Genomic DNA, 24,414 nt, shown 5'->3' with positions numbered 1-24,414 from the left:
TGGGTCTAATCATTAATCACATCAGCAGGCTTTGTTTTGTTCTTCCTTATTCCCTGACAACCACTGAAACATGCTGATATCAGTGGCTTCTGCTTGTGGGGCCTTCTATTTAACTGTTTTCTTGCACAGAATCTCAGTTTGCAATGCTTATGTGTTTTACCCACATGCTTAAAAACATCGTCCTACCACTGAATAACAGAAGACCTCTTGTTTTCTGAAATGTATTTCATAGTATTTTCTTAGAATGTTGCATTTTTGGCCTAAAATAATTACAATCTGACTTTAATTCAGCTGTAAGGAAAAAAAGAATACATATTAATCCATAAACCAGCTCAGGATCTGCGCCAGCACAACTACAGGCTGTTCTTAAACTTCAGAAACTCCTTTAAAACTTCAGGACAGTAGTATTGAGGTGCTCTGTCAGCAGCAGTGTTAAGACTGTCAAGGAAAAGCAGCTGCAGCATTCAGTGTTTTATTGATTTATTCTTTTTAAGCAAACAGAAAGGTGACATGCAAAGCCTGACCTGTAGTAAATGATATAATGACATTTTGTCTATGTCATGGTTTAACCCCAGCTGGCAAACAAGCTTGAGACAGGAGCAGTTTGATAATTGAAGTGTTTTGCTTGGTTAAGGAAAAAAGAAAAAAAAAGGAGAAGTAATAAAAAGGAAAGGAGAGAGAGAAACAAAGCCAAAGAGAGACAAGTGATGCACAGTCAGTACAGCTGCTCACCACCTGCTGACTGATTTCCAGCCCATTCCTGAGCAGCAACCAGTGCCTCCCTGCCAGCTCCCCCCAGTTTCTATACTGGGCATGACGTGCCGTGGTTTGGAATACTCCTTTGGCTAGTCTGGGTCAGGGATCTTGTCTCTGCCTCCTCACAGCTTCTTGTCCCCCTCCTCACTGGCAGAGCATGAGAGACTGAAAAGTCCTTCACCAGTGTAAGCACTGCTCAGCAGCAACTCAACCATTGGTGCATTACCAGCATCATTCTCAAACTAAAGCTGAAACACAGCACTGCACCAGCTGCTAGGAAGAAAATGAACTCTATCCCAGCCATAAACAGAACAGTCTATTTTTTGCTTTATAAAATGGTACATAGTGCTTCTTGGTCAGGATACTTCACATAGACAAAAGCCACTCCTAGTAAGGTCACTGTTTCTGCTTCAAAATTCCCTTAACACTCTGTCGTGGTTTAAACCCAGTCAGGCAACTTGTTCACTCACTCCCAGTGAGTGGTGCCGAGCTGACAACAATCGAGGTCCATGTCCCCCCCCCACCGGGGCTCTCCCCTTCCCCGCTCCTGGAGGAACGGGGAGGAGGATCGAAAGAGTGCAACTCCTACGGGTTGAGACAACAACAGTCCAGCAACCAATGTACAACACAAATCACCACCGCTACTATCAACTACAACAATGATAAGGAAAAATAACAAGGGAAGAGAATACGAGACCACCGGCCAAGAAAACGAGTTCCACCCGGAAGCCCGTGTCCTTCCGGGTAACTCCCAGTTACCCCCCACCCCGGGCATGACGTGCTGTGGTATGGAATACCTCCCTGGCTAGCCTGGGTCAGGCGCCCCATCTCTGCTTCCTCACAGCTTCCCCTCCTCCCTGGCAGAGCATGAGCCTCACAAAGTCCTTGGTCAGGGTAAACATCACTTAGCAACAACCGAAAACATCGGTTTCACCAACACTGTTCTCAGGCTGGAAGTCAAAACACAGCACTGCACCAGCTAACACAAAGGAAAAACATGACTGCTACTGCTGAACCCAGGACATTATCCACCCCTTATTCCATACCATTCACGTCGTGCTCAGATCCCACATTTTCAATACACCATCGCTCTCCCACATATATACATCCATATACATACAGACCAAGAGGAAAAGATCATTTTCTTAGTGCATGGACCAATCCCTATAATGCTGCCGAGTCCATTCGGCCCATGATGTTCAAAGTTCATTCTCTGTTGGGATGATGGCTGGAGGGAAGTCAGGGCCAGTCGCTGGTGACCTGGAGACATCTAGTTGATGGGCTATAAAAGTATTACACAGCAGGCAACAGCATACAATTGAGTTCACTGGCTGTTTTCCCCTAAAATCAAATCCCCTTGAGGTCTACATCGGACTTCCCCATCTTCCCGCATTACCCACCAAGTATATCCAGGTCGCTGAGCAAAAGCAATCCCACGAGTGGGTTTGCCTTTACCTGAAGCAGGAATAACCCAGACTGTCTTCCCCAGAAAATTCTTCATATGCACCACGGGAACTTTGTCCCCCTCTACAATACGTAAAAGTTCTGACTGGGCTGGGCCAGCCCTGTTGGCAGATCCTCTGGTGTTGACCAACCAGGTGGCCTTTGGTAAATGTGTATCCCAATGCTTGAAAGTTCCCCCACCCATCGCTCTCAGTGTAGTTTTTAACAGCCCATTGTACCGTTCGATTTTCCCAGAGGCTGGTGCATGGTAGGGGATGTGATATACCCACTCAATGCCATGCTCTTTGGCCCAACTATCTATAAGGTTATTCCGGAAATGAGTCCCATTGTCTGACTCAATTCTCTCTGGGGTGCCGTGTCGCCACAAAATCTGTTTCTCAAGGCCCAGGATAGTGTTCCGGGCAGTGGCATGGGGCACAGCGTATGTTTCCAGCCACCCGGTGGTTGCTTCCACCATGGTAAGCACATGGCGCTTGCCTTGGCGGGTTGGTGGCAGTGTGATATAGTCAATCTGCCAGGCCTCCCCATATTTATACTTCAACCATCGTCCCCCATACCAAAGAGGCTTTAACCGCTTGGCTTGTTTAATTGCAGCACATGTTTCACACTCATGAATAACCTGGGCAATAGTGTCCATTGTTAAGTCCACCCCTCGATCACGGGCCCATCTATATGTCGCATCTCTGCCCTGATGGCCTGAAGTGTCATGGGCCCACCGGGCCAAAAATAATTCACCTTTATGTTGCCAATCCAAGTCCATCTGAGCCACTTCAATCTTAGCCGCTTTATCCACTTGTTGGTTGTTCTGGTGTTCCTCAGTGGCCCGACTCTTGGGTACATGGGCATCTACATGACGTACCTTCACCACCAGGTTCTGCACCCTGGCAGCAATATCTTTCCACAGTGCAGCAGCCCAGATGGGTTTACCTCTGCGCTGCCAGTTGCTCTGCTTCCATTGCTTCAACCACCCCCACAGGGCATTTGCCACCATCCGTGAGTCAGTATAGAGATAAAGTACTGGCCACTTTTCTCGTTCAGCAATGTCCAGGGCCAGCTGGATGGCTTTCACCTTGGCAAATTGACTCGATTCACCCTCTCCTTCAGCAGTTTCTGCAACTTGTCGTCCAGGACTCCATACAGCTGCCTTCCATCTCCGATGCTTTCCCACAATACGGCAAGAGCCATCAGTAAACAAGGCATACTGCTTTTCACTTTCTGACAGTTCATTATATGGTGGGGCCTCTTCAGCATGCACCACCTCCTCCTTTGGTGACATTCCAAAATCTTTGCCCTCTGGCCAGTCCATGATGACTTCTAGAATGCCTGGACGACTGAGATTTCCTATTCGAGTTCGTTGTGTAATTAGTGCAGCCCATTTACTCCATGTAGCATCAGTTGCATGATGTGTAGAGGAGACCCTGCCTTTGAACATCCAGCCCAGCACGGGCAACCGGGGTGCCAGGAGGAGCTGTGCTTCAGTGCCAATCACTTCTGAAGCAGCTCGAACCCCTTCATAGGCTGTCAGTATCTCTTTCTCAGTTGGGGTATAGCTGGCCTCAGATCCTTTGTATCCCAGACTCCAAAAGACGAGGGGTCGACCTCGAGTCTCCCCTGGAGCTTTCTGCCAGAGGCTCCAGGTAGGACCGTTCTCCCCAGCTGCAGTGTACAGTACATTTTTTACATCTGGCCCGGTCCGGACCGGTCCAAGGGCTACTGCATGAACTATCTCACGTTTAATTTGCGCAAAGGCTTGTTGCTGCTCAGGGCCCCATTTAAAATCATTCTTCTTCTGGGTCACATGATAGAGAGGGCTTACAATCGAACTGTAATTTGGGATGTGCATTCTCCAGAACCCCACTGCACCCAAGGAAGCTTGCGTTTCTTTCTTATTAGTTGGTGGAGACATTGCTGTTATCTTGTTGATCACATCTGTGGGGATCTGTCTACATCCATCTTGCCATTTTATTCCCAAAAATTGAATCTCCTGTGCAGGTCCCTTGACCTTACTCCGTTTTATGGCAAAACCAGCTTTCAGCAGGATTTGGATTATTTTCCTCCCTTTCTCAAAGACTTCTTCCACTGTATCGCCCCACACAATAATGTCATCAATGTATTGCAGGTGTTCTGGAGCTTGCCCCTGTTCCAGTGCAGTCTGGATCAGTCCATGGCAAATGGTAGGGCTGTGTTTCCACCCCTGGGGCAGTTGGTTCCAAGTGAACTGGACACCCCTCCAAGTAAAAGCAGACTGTGGCCTGCACTCTGCTGCCAAAGGAATTGACAAAAATGCATTGGCAATATCAATCGTGGCATACCACTTGGCTGCCTTTGACTCTAGTTCATACTGAAGTTCTAGCATGTCCGGTACGGCAGCACTCAATGGTGGTGTGACTTCATTCAGGCCACGATAGTCTACTGTTAGTCTCCATTCTCCGTTAGACTTTTGCACTGGCCATATGGGGCTATTAAAGGGTGAGCGGGTCCTGCTGATCACCCCCTGACTCTCCAGTCTACAGATCAGCTGATGGATGGGAATCAGGGAGTCTCGGTTGGTGCGATATTGCCGCCGGTGCACTCTTGTGGTCGCAGTTGGCACTTGTTGTTCTTCAACTTTCAGCAACCCCACAGCAGAGGGATCTTCTGAGAGACCAGGCAAGGTGGACAGCTGCTCAATTTCCTCAGTCTCCAAAGCAGCAATACCAAAAGCCCACCGGTACCCTTTTGGGTCTTTGAAGTACCCTCTCTTGAGGTAGTCTATGCCGAGGATGCATGGAGCCTCTGGACCAGTCACAATAGGGTGCTTTTGCCATTCCCTCCCAGTCAGGCTGATTTCAGCCTCCAGCACAGTCAACTCTTGGGATCCTCCTGTTACTCCAGAAATATAGATGGGTTCCACCCCTTGACAGCTTGATGACATCAGGGTACACTGTGCACCGGTATCTACTAGAGCCTTATACTTCTGTGGGACTGATGTGCCAGGCCATCTGATCCACACAGTCCAGTAAATCCGATTGTCCCCTACCTCCACCTGGCTGGAGGCAGAGCCCCTCTAATGGTCGTCACAGCGTTGGACACTTAAGTAGTCGTGAAAGGGATTATTCTTCGTTATCACAGGAGCTGGAGTAAAATCAGCTCTTCCATTCCATCTGGGAAACTGCTCACCAGAGACTGAAGCTGTAGCTCTCATGGGACAATCAGTCTTGGCCCTTGCTCCCCTCTTCAGTTCACTCACCCGTTCCTCCAAAGCTGAAGTAGGTTTTCCATCCCACTTTGTCATGTCTTCTCCGTGATCCAGCAGGTAAAACCATAGGGTACCCCGTGGCGTATACCTCCTGTATCTCCTCTCTCGAACAATAGGACACCTTTTGTTAATAGCTGAGACGTGTGTTGGTACACGTGAGGAGCTGGATAAATCAGATAGATCGTCCCTCAATTGTTTGAGGTCCTGGGACAGTTTTTCCACAGCTGAGATGATGGAAGGGGTGAGATTGTCTTCGAACTCTCGGAGTTTATGAACCATTTCATCTACTGTTAGTGGTACTATGTCATTCCAGGTTACTGTTGCCAACGAATGGGCATATGATGACGATGCATTCCGTGTAAGTTTTCGCCACATGGGTCGTGTACATTCAACTTCATCTGGATCTATGGGTGTATCCCCGTTATTCGGCTTGATGTGATAGATCATCTCTACGATGGCCGATTCCCTCAGAGACCGGATGCCTTTGTCTATAGTAGTCCACTTGGCCGAACGACTCGTAACATCGTCCTTGTACGGAAACCTTTCTTTCACAGCTGCCAAGAGCTGCCTCCAAAGGCTGAGGGACTTTTTCTCTCTTGCGATTGCTTTGTCAATTCCCCCTTCTCTAGCAAGTGATCCCAGCTGCTTGGCTTCTGTACCTTCTAGTTCCTGACCATCGGCCCCATTGTCCCAGCATCGGAGTAACCAGGTGATGATGTGCTCCCTTGGTTGACGGGTAAAATCTTTTCGCATATTCCGCAGCTCGGTTGAGGTCCGAGGTCAAGAAGTTACCTCTTCTTCTTCTTCTTCGTCATGTGATGATGACTCCTGATCAGATTCTGGACCGGGTGGTGAATTCATTGGTTCTTCATCTCGCTTCACCCTTTTTGCCTCCTTTTTGCTTGTTCTCTTGCATACAGGGGCAACCAACATTGGTACGAATTGGTCCTCTGGTTTGGCTGCAGTGATTATCACTGTGGTTTGAGTAGCAACTTTACTTGTTGCTGGGGGTGGTGTAGCTGCTGTGCCTGGAGCTGGGGTAACCGCGCTGTCTGTTGCAGTTGAAGTTTGAGCAGCTGCTGTACTTGCCACTGGGGTAGCTGCTCTGTTCATTGAGGCCAAAGTTTGAGTAGCGACTGTACTTGTCGCTGGGGTTGGTGCAGCTGCTGTGCTCGGAGCTGGGGTAACCGCGCTGTCTGTTGCAGTTGAAGTTTGAGCAGCTGCTGTACTTGCCGCTGGGGTAGCTGTGCTGTTCATTGCAGCCAAAGTTTGAGTAGCAACTGTCGCTTTGCCCTCAAATCCACCGACATTCTTTTCCTTTTGAAGGTGGTGGATAGTGTTGAACAAGGCCCTGTAAGCATAGGCCAAGCCCCAGCACGTTGCCATGATTTGTCCATCTCTGGTATGGCCAGAATGACCACACACCTCATTTAAGTGTTTTACTAATTCTTCTGGATTTTGCAGTTGTTCGGTAGTGAAATTCCAAAGAACTGGAGGGGCCCACTGACCTAGATACTTGCCCATACTATCCCACACACCCTGCCACTCATGGCTGTCCAGCCTCAGGGAAAATCTCTTGGTCCTCCTACATCATCGTTTGACCCCAGACAAGACCCAAACCTGACTCTGCTTAACTCTTGAAATCAGTCGTGGGCAAAACACATTCTGTATGCGTGCTAGCATGGTGATTCCCATCACGATCAGCAAACAAGTCTCAACAGCATTAAAAGGCAATTCAAAAACTTCAAAACTCTCAAATGTAAATGGTCTGGGGGGACGACTGAGAGGGTAAAAGGATGTCTCCTTCACAGGTTGAGCACCTGAGAAGGAGAAAAAAGATGTGTAATTGCTAAGCACCTCCATCATATACCTCCCAAAGTATAAAGGTGGTGACCACACTGGGAACATAAGCCAGATCAGTTTCATGATCAATGATTCTATTGTATTACAAGTCATTACCATAAAGTACAATGGGACAAAAACCTTAGCCCAAGCCCCACACTTGAAAAACACCAATACAGCAAATACCGGATGGACGTAAGATACAATATACTGAAACTGTGAGATCAAGAGGAACAACCTTGAGAGCCAATAAATCAGCATTGTGACGAGTGACTATCAATCCAGTCAGATCTGTTCTTATCTCAACCCCTCGTGCCCCACGTTGGGCACCAAAAAGAACTGTCGTGGTTTAAACCCAGTCAGGTAACTTGTTCACTCACTCCCAGTGAGTGGTGCCGAGCTGACAACAATCGAGGTCCGTCCGCCCCCCCCCCCCCACCGGGGCTCTCTGCTTCCCCGCTCCCGGAGGAACGGGGAGGAGGATCGAAAGAGTGCAACTCCTGCGGGTTGAGACAAGAACAGCCCAGCAACCAATGTACAACACAAATCACCACCGCTACTATCAACTACAACAATGATAAGAGAAAATAACAAGGGAAGAGAATACGATACCACTGGCCAAGAAAACGAGTTCCACCCGGAAGCCCGTGTCCTTCCGGGTAACTCCCAGTTACCCCCCACCCCGGGCATGACGTGCTGTGGTATGGACTTCCCTGGCTATCCCGGGTCAGGCGCCCCATCTCTGCTTCCTCACAGCTTCCCCTCCTCCCTGGCAGAGCATGAGCCTCACAGAGTCCTTGGTCAGGGTAAACATCACTTAGCAACAACCGAAAACATCGGCTTCACCAACACTGTTCTCAGGCTGGAAGTCAAAACACAGCACTGCACCAGCTAACACAAAGGAAAAACATGACTGCTACTGCTGAACCCAGGACCCACTCATTCTAACAAAGCACACAATTGTATTCCCAGCTTTCCAGGCATTGACAACTGTCCAATACAATATGAATTTCATTAGGCACAGAAATCTAAAGAAATTTTTTAACACTGCAACAGACATTAAAATGAAACATCTTGACAGAGACGTTCATATTTGTAATATTTCAATAACCTGAAGATCACACTAGCTTTACCCTAGAGATGTTTAAATAATTAAACTGACAAATTTCTTCCTTGCCCCCCCCCCCCCCCCAATTATTTGCAAAGCAATTTTAATGATTTTGATAATTGTCTGCTGAACATTTATGAATTGTTCCCTCCCCTGGGTTTTACAGTTTGGACTGGTAACTATACACTGCACTTTTTTACCAGAATATAACCATCCTTCAGTGACAGTCATTTTTAGTCATATAGATTTTGGTTACAAATTAAGAAATAACTGTGTCTGAACAAGCACCATGCTAATACCTTTGATTGAAGAAAAAAATAGTTTTTACAAAAATATATGTGAATAACATTTTAAAAGGAGCACTTGTGAATCATACAAAGAGTTATTAGAAGTTCACTGGAGTTTTTGTAACTGCTGTTTCCAGTACTTCACACACTGTGCTTAGAATAGAACATTAGGCTTTCAGGTCAGAGTCTCACACAGTGTAAATGGCATAGCTCTACTTGTTGGCCTGACTACACTTCCTTTAGCAGAGATGAAATAATTCGTATCAGACAGGGCTGTAGTCACTGGTTTCCGAGTGTCAGCTCTGCAGTTTCTTGCAAGAATATGAAAGGACATTAATGGGTGTCCTTTCTCACCTGCATTTCTTTTCTAGTAATTCTCCCAATCGAATCTTCTGATCCCAGTCCTCAATTTGAATTCCTCAAAATCTAACTGGTTTGTATTGACTTTCACATCCCTGGATTAGTTTTGTGGTTTAGCTGCTTATAAATTGAGAAATATATGAGCCAGAAGCTATTGAACAAGGGAACACAGAACTGCCCATTATCCCCTCAATCACAAGCACTTTTCAAGGTAAATCTGTACTTAATACATCAATTCATTGACTGATGGTACTTGTTTATTACACAATAGGTAAAAAGTCTATAATAATGTGGTACTTCATTCTCTGCAAAGAATCTTATGAATTATCACTCAGGAGTAGTTTTAATGCAAGTGACATGCTGTCATCGGTTTGCCTTCAAGATTACAGGCCTAGTTAAACAGCAGACTTAAACAAAAAACATTCAGGCTCAGGCGATTCCCAGAGCTAGTAAGAGAATGCAGTCAGGCCTGGGGCACATACTTACTGCAACTCCAAGCAACAACCTTTTCCATGCAAAACGGGGCACTGCTGGAAATGGACCTTTAAGGCCTAAACATATGACTGAATTGTAGCTCTGTTTCAGTAAGCTCCAGAATTAAAACAGTACCTTTATCCTTGCATGCATAAGCCACTTAAAAAAACAAACAAAAACCCCACAAGCTCACATGAGGTTATGTACTGTTTTGCCACTACTGTTCTTCTGTCTTCCTTTCTTTTCTTTATATTTATCTCCTTTTGCTTTCTCCCCTACTGCCAGTCCACCTTATCTCCCAATTTTGCTGTTTCCCTCTATCATTCCACTGAAGGGACCTGCTTCCTCAACACCGCCAGCTGTCTCCAGTTGTTCTCTTTGACTGAGAAAAATTGAGGACTCTTGGTGCTTTGCCTCTGAGCAGTTCTCATGCAATTAAAGCAATATGATCTCTGCCACCACTGAACACTGTAGTAGAAACTTATTTTAGCTGTTAAGTATTTTACCAAGTTGCATTTACTATGTTAACTTTTTTAATAAGATGCAGAAGTCAGTTTTGTCCAGCTATTCTGAGAAGCAGCAGCACTGCACAGCAGAAAAGGCTTGATATGACAGGATAAGACATACTCTAAAAGCCCCTTCCAAATGGTTGGCCATCAGCACATCAAAGGTACCAAACCCACCTTATGGCCTTGACATCAAGCACATCATGCCCTTTAGCCATGGTGGCAATGAGAAGTAACAAGCAGATGCTCAGGTGTGGTAGTGATGTTCCCACTGATGAGTCTAGGGAGTCGTGCCAACATATGTATGCTGCTGCACGGATGGGAGCAGTAACAACAGTGTTGATTTTGGACTGGTAGTGACTAAAGGCAGAAATGAAGGATGTGATGCTTTGGAAGCAATATACTCCAGCAGCAAAATCTGGGGAGGATGAGCAACTTAGAAAGTTATGCTCTTTGAACTGAATTTAATTAGGAAGTTACACATGATGTTCCTGATACTGTCTGCAAAAAACAGAGCATGGATTTTTAATGTCCACTATACATTTCCTTTTCTGTTGACTTCAGTGGTTTCTTTCTTGCATAAAACATGCTAAAAGGAAACAGTGGCCATATGTACACCTATATTACTTGATGTCAAACACCTCATCTAAGCTATTTCCCACTCAAAAACATGAAAATCCAATACCATCTGAAAGAGGTTTGTGAGAAATAAAGGAAGTTACCCGATTTAGAAGAGAGGCTACAGCAGTAACTAAAACCAGTAACTTAAACTGCATATGAAGGAATGGTTCCTGGCAGCCAGATATAACAATGCACATCTAGATTCTATTGTGCAAAGCCCTCCATATGGCAGCTCTAAAACCATACATGGTAAGCTGCAAGAGTAAAACTTTGCACCAGAGCTAAGAACAGCATTACCAAATTCCTCAGTCAACCCTTTGACATGCAGTCCTGAATCAGGGGACTCATCTTTTTAACTAATCTGTTTTGATAGAGATAGTCAGGTGGGCAAAAGAACCCTCTATACATAGCATTTCACCACCACTAGAATAGAATTAGCATCTCATCAATATCTTTTGTGGATACTGGCAAGTTCATTAAGATTCAAAGGAATATTTATTCAAATATTTCCAGTATGCTAAATGGCTGCAGCTCTGTTTAAGCAAGAGATGCAATAGGTGCAGTGGAAATCTCATGGAAGTATTCCAAATAATGTTTGTTAGTGCTTTTCCTGTTAATACAATAATCCTTTACATAGAGAAAGTTTACTCCTCTTTTAGAGAAAGTTCTCACACATTATCTTGCTCATATATAGGACTTTTGGGGGTTTAACATCATTAGCTACAAAATTATATACATAGTAATGGGAAGGATACACAAACATAGTAATTACGAAAGGAGCAGAATCTTGTCAAGGGAAGTTTTCCTCGTATTTTTTTCCCTCTGTTGTTTATTTGCCATCTCATTTATACAGAACCTCAGCTGACATTCAAAGGTAGTTCTTTATCGGGTGTATACTGAACTGTGCTAACTGAAGTGACTTTTTGTTGTTGCTGTTGTTGTTTGTCTCAACTATAATTAAAATTTCTAATTGGAATTTACACCCATGCCTGCAGCGTGCTGTTATCACAGATGAGATGCTAGAAGAGAGCTACGGTGCCCTCCCAGAAGATGAAGAATAATGACTCTGGCTCATGGGTGAATTGCAAAGTTCCTTAGCAAAGAATGAGGACTAATGTAAAAACCTCCTGGAGGCAAACAGTGGTTACCACATAATTATGTGACAAATAAACCACAACCTATGCAGTAAGCAAGTCTGATGGATGGGATTTTCAGACATTTTTGTCTTCATCATTCGTAACTCAAGCACTGCTAGTGATCAATATTAAAAGCCCTCAGCGAAGGAAGCCAACACTGAACACAGTTGCAGCATGTGTAACTTGGCAAGAAGTACACAGTCATATCTCCATTGCACCAAACCCAGCTCACTAGGAGATCCAGGTAGAGAAGACAAGACTACCTTGTTGCTCTGTGCTTATTTCTGATGTTAGGATTCATTTATTGCATGGTCAAATCATGTAACTGACAATTCCATGGGCAAAGCCACATTCCATGACTTAGGTGGAGCATAACAGGGTCCTTTCAAGAAGGCAAATACAAAAGGTAGTTAGAGAAAAAATAGTGATTCACACTGGAAGGATTTTACAGTTTCTCCAGTCACTCCTAAAAATACATCCATTTCCTTTATGTCATTTTTCCTTATGTTACTTTTCAGAGTTAGATAATCTGCACATCTGTCTTTGACAAGCATGTTCTAGACCATGTAGCATTATTTTTACTGTCAAGATTTGCCTAGAAACACTTTTACCAATGGCCATATACTTAGTCAGAGAGGCAGAATATCTTAACACTTTCGTTTGCCAAGTTAAGAAATGCAGCTGTTGTGTAAGAAAATGGAAAGGTTTTGGTAATTTGAGTTTGGCACATACTAGAGTGACAGGACAACAGCAGAGAAAGGAAACAAAAAAAAAAAAAAGGAGCTTTAGAAAAAGGCTTCCACAAAAACAGGGTTTGGAATTTAACACAGCTGTATGGTGTGAAGAAGGTGGCTGTACATTGCAGATTTGTGAAAAAGACGTAAATCTATCAAGTAAATAAGATGTTAATTCAGATAATATACAAATGAACTGTAAGTGTACGTAAGTGTGTATGTAAAATGTTTTAAAACTCATTGTTTCATTCATAAAACACACACAGTTAAAGATCAGAAATGAAAGAAAGCTTTTACCAACAAATCTGGGTCAGTGATGCCTCTTGTACTCCTTACATGCTTCAAAGTGAATAAACAAACTTCACTGTCAAAGCGTTAATATACCAGTGATTTTCATTTATGGCAGAAATAATGTTCTAGCTTCCTGTGAAGAGCTACTAAAGAACTTATGGGGGTATCGCTGCAGGAAAACAATGATAGGTACAAGATGGTTCCTCCTACATAGTCTAAGAGCAGCAGCAATGTCAGAGATCATTAGAAACTAACCTGTGGTGTCATTCCATGGCAGATATACATGATTGGGATATTCTCTGTGTCTGGCCCTTGATCAAGGCACAAATCACTTTTCAGGGAATTCTGCAGCTAAAATAAACAGAAAGAAAAAAGAAGTCAAGCAAGCCTTACATAAGAAAATGATGGTGTGATTACTTTCTTTTTCTTTGAAAAAAAAAAAAGTGTATGTGGTTGAGCAAGGAAATATGCAAAATTAAAAATACTTGTGGTGAAGATACTGAAGAGCAAGCACGTGGATTAAATTCTTCCCTGTAGATAATGTAACACTTCAGATTTCAATTGTTGCACATGGTTTCAGGGAGGGTAAATTTCAAAACGCCTTCAGAGATAATAATGATTTTTGATACATATTTTTAACAATATCAAGTCTAACACATCTCTGGTACACACTATATACAAAGGACAGTTTTTTCACAGCAATGCAGCTAGCTGAGCAGTATGGTTGGAGTTGCAAACACAGGAGAAAGCCTATAATTAACAGCTTTTCAGAATCACTCTGAGCAGATTCTTCTCTTAAAAAACTCCTTTCTGCTGATGCAGACTTGTAGCCAATTGGTATGCACTAGCTCTTCTTTGCATTATTCCAGGCTAGCCCACGAACAGCAGTCTAGCAATGAACAGACTGCAAAGTACTTGGCCCTGGTCATCACAAAGCTCCACATATTACCTGTGCAATGCTGAGACAGAGTTTTCTGAAAGTGAACTGCGAAATTAATGAGCACAGATAGCTGGAAGGTTTAGAGTGTGAGGCCAAATATGTGGACTGCATACCCATGGGTATGCATAAAGGTGCTCAGTGGTGTAAGGTAAGTTCAGAGAACATGAGAGAATTGTGTGATGGAAGGAGTGAAGAGGTGATGTGGCTTGCAACCATGTGTAATTAACTGAGCAATCCTGTCAGCTGTGTACAGGGTACTCCTTTGAGGAAAACAAACTGATATGCTTAGAAAGGAAGTCTAGAAGTGCACTAATATGTAAGAAGTGTGGCCAAGCCCAAGATTGAAGCCAGGCAGTGAATAAAATGAAAAATGTGAAGATTTCCAAATCCAAACTTAACTCTAAATTCAATAATAAGAAAGAACAAATTCCAACATTAAAAAGGCATGAATGCATTCTTAGCTGCTAGCCTCAAGAATTAAAGAAAGTTTCCTTTCTCAAAGCTTTCTATTTCTTAACCATAAACATAACCACAACCATGACTCTAATCATAATCAGGTGTCAGGCACCACTCTATCCAAACCAGTGATAAATATCAGCTTTAATAATTCATACCTGGATCCGTCACTACATTTGGCTTTTCAAAACCTCTTCCACAAACTCAAATTCTAACACTTGTCCTAGCCCTAATGGAATAACCTTTTCCATAACACTCCCCATAATAAAGGGAGAAAAGAAAACTCCCTTGACCAACATCAGCATGCAACTTAGGGCTGATGCAGCATTATAACAGGTACAGAGACTTCAGAGTTCATGCTCATTCTCATGTCCGGCTGGAGACCAGTAACAAGTGGTGTCCCTCAGGGATCGGTGTTGGGACCGGTCTTGTTCAACATCTTTGTCACTGACATGGACAGTGGGATTGAGTGCGCCCTCAGCAAGTTTGCCGATGACACCAAGCTGTGTGGTTCGGTTGATACGCTGGAGGGAAGGAATGCCATCCAGAGGGACCTTGACACGCTTGTGAGGTGGGCTGATGCCAACCTCGTGAAGTTTAACCATGACAAGTGCAAGGTCCTGCATGTGGGTCGGAGCAATCCCAGGCACAGCTACAGGTTGGGCAGAGAAGAGATTCAGAGCAGCCCTGCAGAGAACAGCTTGGGGGTGTTGGTCAATGAGAAAATGAACATGAGCCGGCTTCAGTGTGCGCTCACAGCCCAGAAAGCCAACCGTATCCTGGGCTGCATCAAAAGGAGTGTGACTAGCAGGTGGAAGGAGGTGATCCTGCCCCTTTACTCTGCTCTTGTGAGACCTCACCTGGAGTATTGTGTGCAGTTCTGGTGTCCTCAACATAAAAAGGACATGGAACTGTTGGCACAAGTCCAGAGAAGGGCCACGAGGCTGATCAGGGGACTGGAGCACCTCCTGTATGAAGACAGGCTGAGGAAGTTGGAGCTGTTCAGCCTGGAGAAGAGAAGGCTGCGTGGAGACCTCATAGCAGCCTTGCAGTATCTGAAGGGGGCCTATAGGGATGCTGGGGAGGGACTCTTCATTAGGAACTGTAGTGACAGGACAAGGGGTAACGGGTTAAAACTTAAACAGGGGAAGTTTAGGTTGGATATAAGGAGGAAATTCTTTCCTGTTAGGGTGGTGAGGCACTGGAATGGGTTGCCCAGGGAGGCTGTGAATGCTCCATCCCTGGCACTGTTCAAGGCCAGGTTGGACGAGGCCTTGGGTGATATGATTTAGCGTTAGGTGTCCCTGCCCATAGCAGGGGGGTTGGAACTAGATGATCTTAAGGTCCTTTCCAACCCTAACGATTCTATGATTCTATAATTATGAAGTACATAAATATGCATGTTCTGCTGACAAGCAAGTTCAGTATTTCTGTAACAAACTCTTTGCTTCTTTTTGGTTTGTATATTGTCAGCAAGGAACCTTCAAAGGCTGATGAAAAAGTCTCAGTGGAATATAAAATCACAGGGTGCCTGTTCTGTGATTTTCATTTTGACTTACACAATGCAGTTAATCCTGAGACTACAATGAGTACCTCAGCTACTCCACTGGTCTTCTTTTTTTTATCTAGTATATCTTCTACCTGCAACCAACCATTTTTTAGCTAGAGGTACCTACAAGCAGAACTATGCTCCTATTAGCTGCTATGCTTCCTTCTCCTCAGCAAACTCCACATCTGATTAGATCATGGCATCACTGAGAGAAATTCCACATGGTCTCTGGAAGAGCTTCCTTGCTCACAGGTGTGATTTGGGCATCCTTCTTAACTATTATGGAAGGTAACCATTATCTCATGCATTTAACATTTAACACACAGGAATCAATTTTTGTGAATATGACCCTGCTTAGAGAAGGTGAACAGGACATCCTAGTTCTGCTAGCTTATTATGGGACCATAGTAACTTCCTGTGCTCATCTTTGGTATCATGCACACTTGCACTCTTGGTTTAGATCAGCTTCTCTAGGGGTAAGAATTGTCTCTGCTTTAATTAGCACAGTACGACTCAAGCATGATTTCTGCATAGACAAGGGTACTACTGTCACGCTAGTAATGACGATGATGATCCCAAAATACAGGCATTTTAGCAGTAGTTTCTGTTGAATGCAACATAATTTTTGAACCTCTCTGGTATTGCTTTACACATGTGTTAGATATGTGAGATTTCTTTAGCTCCTATTAGCTTGGAATGTTTGTGTTTAATACTTTCTTACAGCAGATGTCTATGGTGATACCTGTTCTAGGGTGGATCAGGTTTGCTGTTAGATGGCTGAAAGTTAATACGGGAAGGCATCAACCTTTAATGGTTGGACTCAATGATCTTAAAGGTATTTTCCAACCTAAATGATTCTGTGATTCTCAATTAAGATCTGGCTACAGTATTAAGAAGCTTGCAGTTGAAATAGTGAGCCTATTTTGTTAATTCACCTGCTGCCACAAACCTTTCAATTGATAGCTCCAGTAAGTCTGAAATACCATGCCTTGAGTATCTCTGAGTAGAACACAAGCCATGAAAGAAACTAACAAAAGATCAGGGAGGAAGATAACATTCAAAATACCTCAGCATAAACTACAACAGAGCAGCTGTCTCTGTCAGCTAACTAGTCTAATAAATTATTTAACTAGGAACTCCAGGTTTATCTGATTCTTCTTCTACTTAGAGCCAGATACTGTCTTCATGAATTACTTCCACTACTGCACCTCGCTCCCCCACCTGTTAGAATGGGAAATGTAAATATGATCCTTACCACCCCATAGGCGACAGTATCTGAATACATTCTCATTTCCGGATACACACTGACAAGATACCACCTAAAGGTCTTGCACTGGAGTTTTTTCCTCAAGGCTTTCCTCTCAGAAATATCACCAATATCAATTCCAGAGTCCTGCATATGAAACAAAGGACAGACAAGCAGAAAAGACATCAGTGATATACTTCCGTACAAACTCATCATTCAGTTTCCCTCATTGTAAAGATGATTATGACCTACGATAATTATCAACTTTTGGCTGCAAAGTGAGTGTGTTACACATAAACACTCCAGAAGCGCCCAATTAAATATGATACAGGTGACCACAGGTCTCTTTCAAAGTCTGCTTTGGTCAACGGAACCACTTCTATTGACTTCAGTAGGGCTTAGATCTAGCTTCCAATGAATATCACTGTTGTTCTCCAATTTCTTGGCACTTTCCAAATCCAGAAGTAATTGGCAGGAAGTAGCAAGTTGCCCTAGAAACAAACTTATTGCTGGCATCCCACTGTGGCCTAGTCATTAGTATATGACACTTTCTGGCCATTTCTGAAGTCTGGTTTAATGCTACACTGCACAGAGCAGAAGCTCTGCTCCCCTTTCTGAAATACCACTTATTAAATTTCTCTTGTAATGTAAAAAGAGAAGTAGCTATTTTTGTTAAAAGCAATTGAAAAATATTCTCTCCCCTAATTTTTGTTCTCCTTTACATTTCCAGGTAACCTAATTTCTACTTATAAGAGCAGCTCATAAAGAAAGGGTTTCGTAAAGTCCCTGTATATAAAAATCAGTAATTTATCACAGTAAAATCATGCAGTGGAAATTTTTAGAGGATTTAACTGCAAAACCATGGCTGCTATTTAACAGGAAGTAAAATGAGACACTGCTCCACACTGTGCTCTACCACTTCTGTCTCAGAACAAAACACAGGATTAATATGTTTTCTTAGCAAAATCCTATCTACTTAAATAACACCCTTTTCTGGGTCATAAACACCCCAAAGAATTTGTCAGCCACCAGGTATGATTTAAAATTAACATTGGAAGCACTGAATTTTCTTAGTTATGCATCAAAAAAGGTATCTTTATAAACACCTAGGTTTCTGAACTGCTGAAGCACCAACTGCTTCTTACATCCCAAAGCATTGAATTAATGTTAATCTGAAACAAATGTATTTTATTATGGGAGCATTTTCTAGCTAATGGAAAATTGACTTCCACAGTAGCAAAGTAGACTAAAAAGTAGGAAAGTGAGGTCTGGCATAAACAGTCATAACTCAAGTTAATTCTTCAAAGTGATGACTCCCCTCAAGCCCTAGATCGTTCATAAAACTTTGTAATCACCTCCTCCCATGTAGCTGGAGAAGAAAAATAAGTCACATGTAGCACCCTGGCTTTATCACCAGCAACAACTCAGCATGTTTCTCAAAGCTGAGAATATGATAGGAGGAAAAAAAAGGGAAAGAACGAACACCAAAAAACATAGGGGAGGACACACAGAGAGCACAGCTTTTGCTTCTGGGGCTTAAATAAATCTCTCCATTGGTTTTTAGGTTTTTTTTTAGTGTTTTAGTTTTTTCCTGAATCTATTTATTGAAGTAGCTATGATGCAGAAATCACCATGGTATCCAAGATCCCCATTTGAAGCCCTTAGTACTTCGGAGCCACCCACATCGATTCCAGCAGGGCAGTCACAGCACACTGCCAATTGATTCTGACTCTTTTTTATTATTATTAGCTCTCAAAGAATAAAACCTTTGGAAACATCTGACTCAGAGCTTCTCAGTGATTTGGGAATTCTTCTATGGAAAAAAACAACAGGTCCTGTGGTTAACATTTTGGAATAACATATTTCATGGCAAGTCCTGACTGTTGTAACTGAATTCATTTCTATTACCTACACAGTCCATTACTTCATCAGCTTCTAGGTAGATAATAACTCCCATAGTTATCTACTTGTGTAACACTATTTGGCTATGCTGTCTGTCTGTCCTCTCAGCATGGCTCTCATGATGATGTCTCAAACATCTGTTTGCCTAAGCTGAAACAAGGCCTGATTTTAAAAATGGTCCTCTCTGGTATTTCACCTTTAGTTTACTTTGGAGGTAAACAAAGATGAAACAGACACATTGCCATCTAGTCTGACATCTAAATTTGATCTAATCCTTTCCTAACCTCTCTGTCATCTCTTTGCTCCCTTCCTACTGGAAGTCTGTATTACAAATGCCCCACAAGCTTTAAGTGATTTTTTAGGTTGCTTTATTCTGAATACTCCTGCCTTTTACGGATGTTTCTATAGCAGAGGCTGCACTGCTCCTAACCTTTTGATGTATAAAAGAGGGCTCCTACTAATGATGTAGGTTTTCTTTACACTGACTGATTCAATTAAAGTGCTTGGGAGTGTAATTTTTTGCTGTATTTTCCTCTTTCCCTTGAAAGGCCAGAAGCTTTCCTTAAACATGTACTTGTTTCATCTGTGAAAATTAAACTGCTTCCCAGGATATTTTAAATAAGAATGTAGGCATGTGTGTGTTTATTTGGTTGTCTACAGCTCTGAGAAATACAAATGAAGGTTTGATGTGCTACAGATTCTATACATACACATAGTAATAGATTTCTCCCTAAAACAGAGGCATCTCATTACACTGCAGTAGAGGCTATCACTATTAAAAATCTGATTTAACACTTGCCATTTCCAGCTTTTAAGTCTGCTCTATGGTTTGACAGCAGTAGCCTTTGTGAAGATGAAGGGAGAATATAATCTGCACTGTAATTTATTCAAGCAGTTCAGTGCAATGTTTAATACATTTGTGGTGGGAAAATGGTTGGAGATTGAAGTAGTAAGAAAACTTATTATTCCTCTTCAAAACTATGAACAAAATCAGCTTTGGAGATACAAGATCTACCTGCAAACACCTTGATGTGACCTGAATAAATAATTTATTTTTCTTTTGTTTAATAAATGAGTTTCAAAATTTATTACAACAGGCTCACTTTATTCTGATCTATCAGCACAGTCAAGATGGTGTTATTACTACTTGTTAAATTTAACAAGTAATAACAACAACTTGCCTTTTCCTTCTTTATGAATTTAAATTCCAAACTGCATTGAGATCTCAACTTTGCACAAGGTTAAGCAACACCATCACCATTATCTGGATGAATATTATGGAAATACAATATGATACTGTATATCCTGGTTAGCAAAAGGAATTCCTAAGTTTTGTGTTCATGCTATGCTTGCAAGTCAAAAAATTGAAATTCGAGCAATCAATGAATATCAATCAGTCTTCAGGAAAATAACAAATAAAAAATAGAAACTGAAATTTAAATCTATCAAGTTGGCTCTGAGAAAGTTGAAAGCTCTTAACAGTTCATCGATTAAATACCACTGACTACAGAAATGAAAAACAACTGAAACCAGATATCAAACCGAACTCCCAGGTTAGCCATCCTACAGTATCTTTTCAATACAGGGGACCAATCATTGCTTATCTATGGAAAAGAAGGCCAAAAGGGAGTTATAGGTACATTCTGCAATATGGCATGAAATCCACCAGCCACCCTTACTCTGCTGTGAAATTACTCAAGAGTAATACTTTCACAATTTAACTGATAGATGCTAACACCCCCTGCCCTTGGCAGAACTCCTCTGACAAATCTGGTGGAATTACAGCTCTTTATGATGGTAAATAAGAGGCCCAAATTCAAAACAAGATGTGTAATATAGATTTGATGGTTCCTTTTTCCACATTTCTGCAGCTACTAGGTTAAAATCTCAATGAAGAGTTATCAGTGAGGATGATGAACATGACAACAGATTCATTTTTAAGGAATCTGAAGACAAAGAAATTGTTCTAGAATAAGACACAACTACATTCATATTTTTATGTGTGCATGTGTAGCATATCTTATGCCTACATGTAAGGCATAAATATATACATATGTGCATACCAAAGCAGAACCCAAGCAGAAAAATAAAAAGTCAGTGTAGGAGCCAAACCCAAAAGGATCTAAAGCCAAAGCTTGCAACACAAGTCTTTGTGACTCACCTCCTGGGGTATGTTCCATGCCATATACACATGGCTCTTAAATTCGTCCATCCAGACTTCAGCCACCCTTAGTGCATTTCTCCGGACATGAGCAGTTAGATCTTCTGTGTATGGTTTATGTGCTCTTTCAATGTGGGCAATCCTGGAGCAAGGCAGAACTTCAACACTTCCTCCACATTGCCATACCTAGGAGGAAAAAAGACCCCCTGCTAGTGACAGCTCACTGCAACACTACTGTCCTTTATTAAATACACTGAAATTATTTTATTTCTATGCTTGACATTTTTACAGAGAAGAATAACTACTCAAGACTTATTTGACTATACACAGGGTCTTTTTTTAGATAGTCGTGAGAGGAGAGTGTTATTACCTTGCCTTACTATGAACTATTACTACTACTTAACCTTACTACAGAATTATTACACTACCAGTAATGTCTTATCACAATCTTCTCAGATCAATTCAGCTATTCTCAAGATTATTAATAAAATAATTTATAAGGCATCCAAAACCATGGCATTTGGGTTCAAATTTTAATGCCTTGCACACATTTCCCTAAGACTGTGCACAGTCCATCTCAAGGCATACATGCACTATTCGGAATCTGGAATGAGAAAGCCTTATGTAGAAGGGAAACTAAGACAGTCAACTTTTGAGATCACTTAAGTTTCAGGTTCTAGGAAAATTAGAAATATAAATGAATCTTCTGCTTTGCTTTAAACATAGCTCAGAAAAGACCAGGTTTATTTCATTTGAGAAGGAAACTAAGACTGCCTAAAGAAAATGTTCTATGAATAATTTCAACACACACTACTCTTGTAAATGATAATAAACTTATAATGTAGGTTACTGTACCTGCTCAAGTGTGTTTTGGTTTTGCCTGCTACCACTGATGTCCATAACATTAATCATGGGTATCGCATTCAGTTCTGATTGCCTCTCTTTCTACTTCCAACAAAAGAGAGAACCACTTGGCAGCCTTAACAGTCAGTGAATTACTTGAACTATTTTACATAGAAGGTCTTTTTCTGTGTATCTTGAGTTATGTAAACTTCCTAATAAGATCAAGGCAGCCCACTGGTTGAGTGGATACTAATCAGGTGAAAACTGAGATGTACTCCAATTGTTCTATCCTGCTGAACAAGAACCTCAGTGTCCCAGAGGCAAGTGTACTCACTAAGGACTGACAGAGTTTGCTTTATGATGCTACTAGCAGAGATTCCGGAGGCTTGATATTCCATACGAAGAGAGTGAAAACATGAGAGTGAAGGTGCCCCTTCCTTGCACAGCACTTGCAGGAAAGAGTATATTCTGGTCACCCTCCTAGCGGCCAAGGATGTGGGTTGGCAGAACATCATGTTCTGGAGCTGATCTCAGGCCCCTCAGGTCTGTCCATCGTATAGGCATATGCTCTGCTAAGGAGACACTTTGTTCACTCATTCATTTCATATATTTAGACATCTGGCTTGAATACAACATTTAGACATTTGGCAGCTCCTGAGACCAGAAAACATGGCATGGATTCATAATGTTTACAAAGCCTTTTCTGAATTGGTGCCTAATTGCATTCAGCATATGCTGGAAGAAGAGACAGAGCCTTGGTTTTCTGAGCTCTCTCAAAGACGAGCTACCCCATGCACCTACCATACAGTCAAGAAGTGAGCTGAAAAGACTTCAGCATGTCTCTATGGCCAGAACTTGGAAAACAGTAAGAGTAAATAAACATAACCATTACCAACAATAGGGCAAAATCTGAGTTGATCATAAATATTTAAAAACACACAGGCTACTGATCTGGCAGAAGAATAGTCTGGAAACAATATTTGTGTTCCATCTAAATATCACAGTGGACAATCCAGTTTAGCGATCTAACAAAAATAATACTTTGTCAAACATTAAATTCTAAAAGCTTCAGATACATTACCTAAAAAAGATTAAATGTGAAGTATCATCAGGCTTTGCTAACATAATGCCTGCTTTCAGTCCGAGCCACTTCTCAGTACAGCTTTTGACATCCAGTCATAAATTGTTTCAGAGTTACTTACTGTACGCAGCTTGAATTAGTATCAAAAAAGACATGGAAGATATAGAAATTGTCATAACTTAGCGTAGGACAAGACAATTCCCATGCCACATGTTCTGCTTACTCTGCCTAGCCTTTGCTAGGCAGTCCCCAATAGAGATGGCCTCAAACCAAGTCCAACATGTGAACACCAAATCTCCTGTGGGATTTTCTGAGTTAGGTCTGAATGCCATCTTGACAACAAGCTGAGCAAAAAATTCACAGTCTATAATAAGCTGAATTTCCAAGTAAATTTCGAGGATGTGAAAATCTAAAGAGCGGACTCATCTATAATTTTAACTGATTCAGTAATCAATCAAATATAATTTGACTTTATAAGGAATTCGTATGTATTTTCAAAGTCTGTAATGTAGTTTGTAAATAACAAGTAAATAACTACCTGAATAAACACCAGTTAATCAAATCTGGTGGCCACTCCTTTCTCTCAGACACTGTCAGTCTTTGTTTTACTTCCACAGATGAATTAATTACTCTGCAGAATCATTGATTCACTCAAGAACTTAATGCTAAGAGAGACCTGTCAATACAGGTGCTGACAGTACTAGTGGGTTGTATCAAACAACTTCAAACCTAAATATTATTTCTAAGCAAAAATCTCCTGCAATCCATGAAAACATGATTAGCATGCACCAGAACTGGACTACAGATATATGCTACCAGTTTCCATATATCAAGATGAATAGAAGTCCTTTAGTTAATGACTTTTTAAAGAGGAAGACATGAGAAACACATGTGATCTGAAAATATGGGAATACAGTGTGTGCAGAGCTTTAGCTACAGTACTAAACAAGCAGCACAACCCCAGATGTAGGCTGTAAAGTCTTGCAAAGCACTCACAGAGTGAAAGCAGATGCAGTACTTTGTAAGGGCAGACAGCACAATCCAGACATTCTCAGCTGGTCGCATCTAGGACAAGCCACAGTACCTTTCACTCCCACAAGCGTTCCTTGCCAGCGGGATTACAGTATGGTGAGAAAGCTCTTTCTCCAAAAATTTCACTGCACTTGGGGAGTCCCATTGCAAAGAAAGAACATTTAGGAAGGCATTAAAATGGGATTTTCTAATGGCATGAAACTCTCCTGCAATCTCAAGGGATTCTGGATTCCCAATGCCACAAATGTGCAAAATCTCCAGCCTAGGAATGAAGGGCTTTGCTAGTCATACAGTATATGAATACTAAACAATATAACATGATTGACTGCTACAGAAAGTGTTAGGGTTTTTCCATCCTTCCCTTATTTGAAATAACGTAATATTTTG

General features: G+C 42.1%; 1 protein-coding gene across 4 annotated transcripts in view; it reads right to left on the bottom strand.

Annotated features, from left to right (window-relative positions):
- Nucleotides 1-24,414, bottom strand: part of GALNT18 (polypeptide N-acetylgalactosaminyltransferase 18) — a 242,486-nt gene that overhangs the window by 40,912 nt on the left and 177,160 nt on the right. For all 4 annotated transcript variants that reach the window (XM_061462916.1, XM_061462919.1, XM_061462917.1 and 1 more), the window contains exons 7-9: nucleotides 21,072-21,257; nucleotides 17,018-17,155; nucleotides 13,073-13,168 (exon numbers count right to left, since the gene is read on the bottom strand). In XM_061462916.1, coding sequence (XP_061318900.1) covers nucleotides 13,073-13,168; nucleotides 17,018-17,155; nucleotides 21,072-21,257 — 420 coding nt within the window. The remainder of the gene's footprint in view (nucleotides 1-13,072; nucleotides 13,169-17,017; nucleotides 17,156-21,071; nucleotides 21,258-24,414) is intronic.

The sequence above is a fragment of the Pezoporus flaviventris genome, unplaced genomic scaffold, assembly GCF_033815535.1.
Source record: "Pezoporus flaviventris isolate CSIRO_AGI_PZ_B2104156 unplaced genomic scaffold, CSIRO_AGI_Pfla_v1 ptg000036l, whole genome shotgun sequence".
In the NCBI taxonomy this organism is placed as follows: Eukaryota; Metazoa; Chordata; class Aves; order Psittaciformes; family Psittacidae; genus Pezoporus; species Pezoporus flaviventris.
This window is presented reverse-complemented; position numbering and strand designations above follow the sequence as displayed.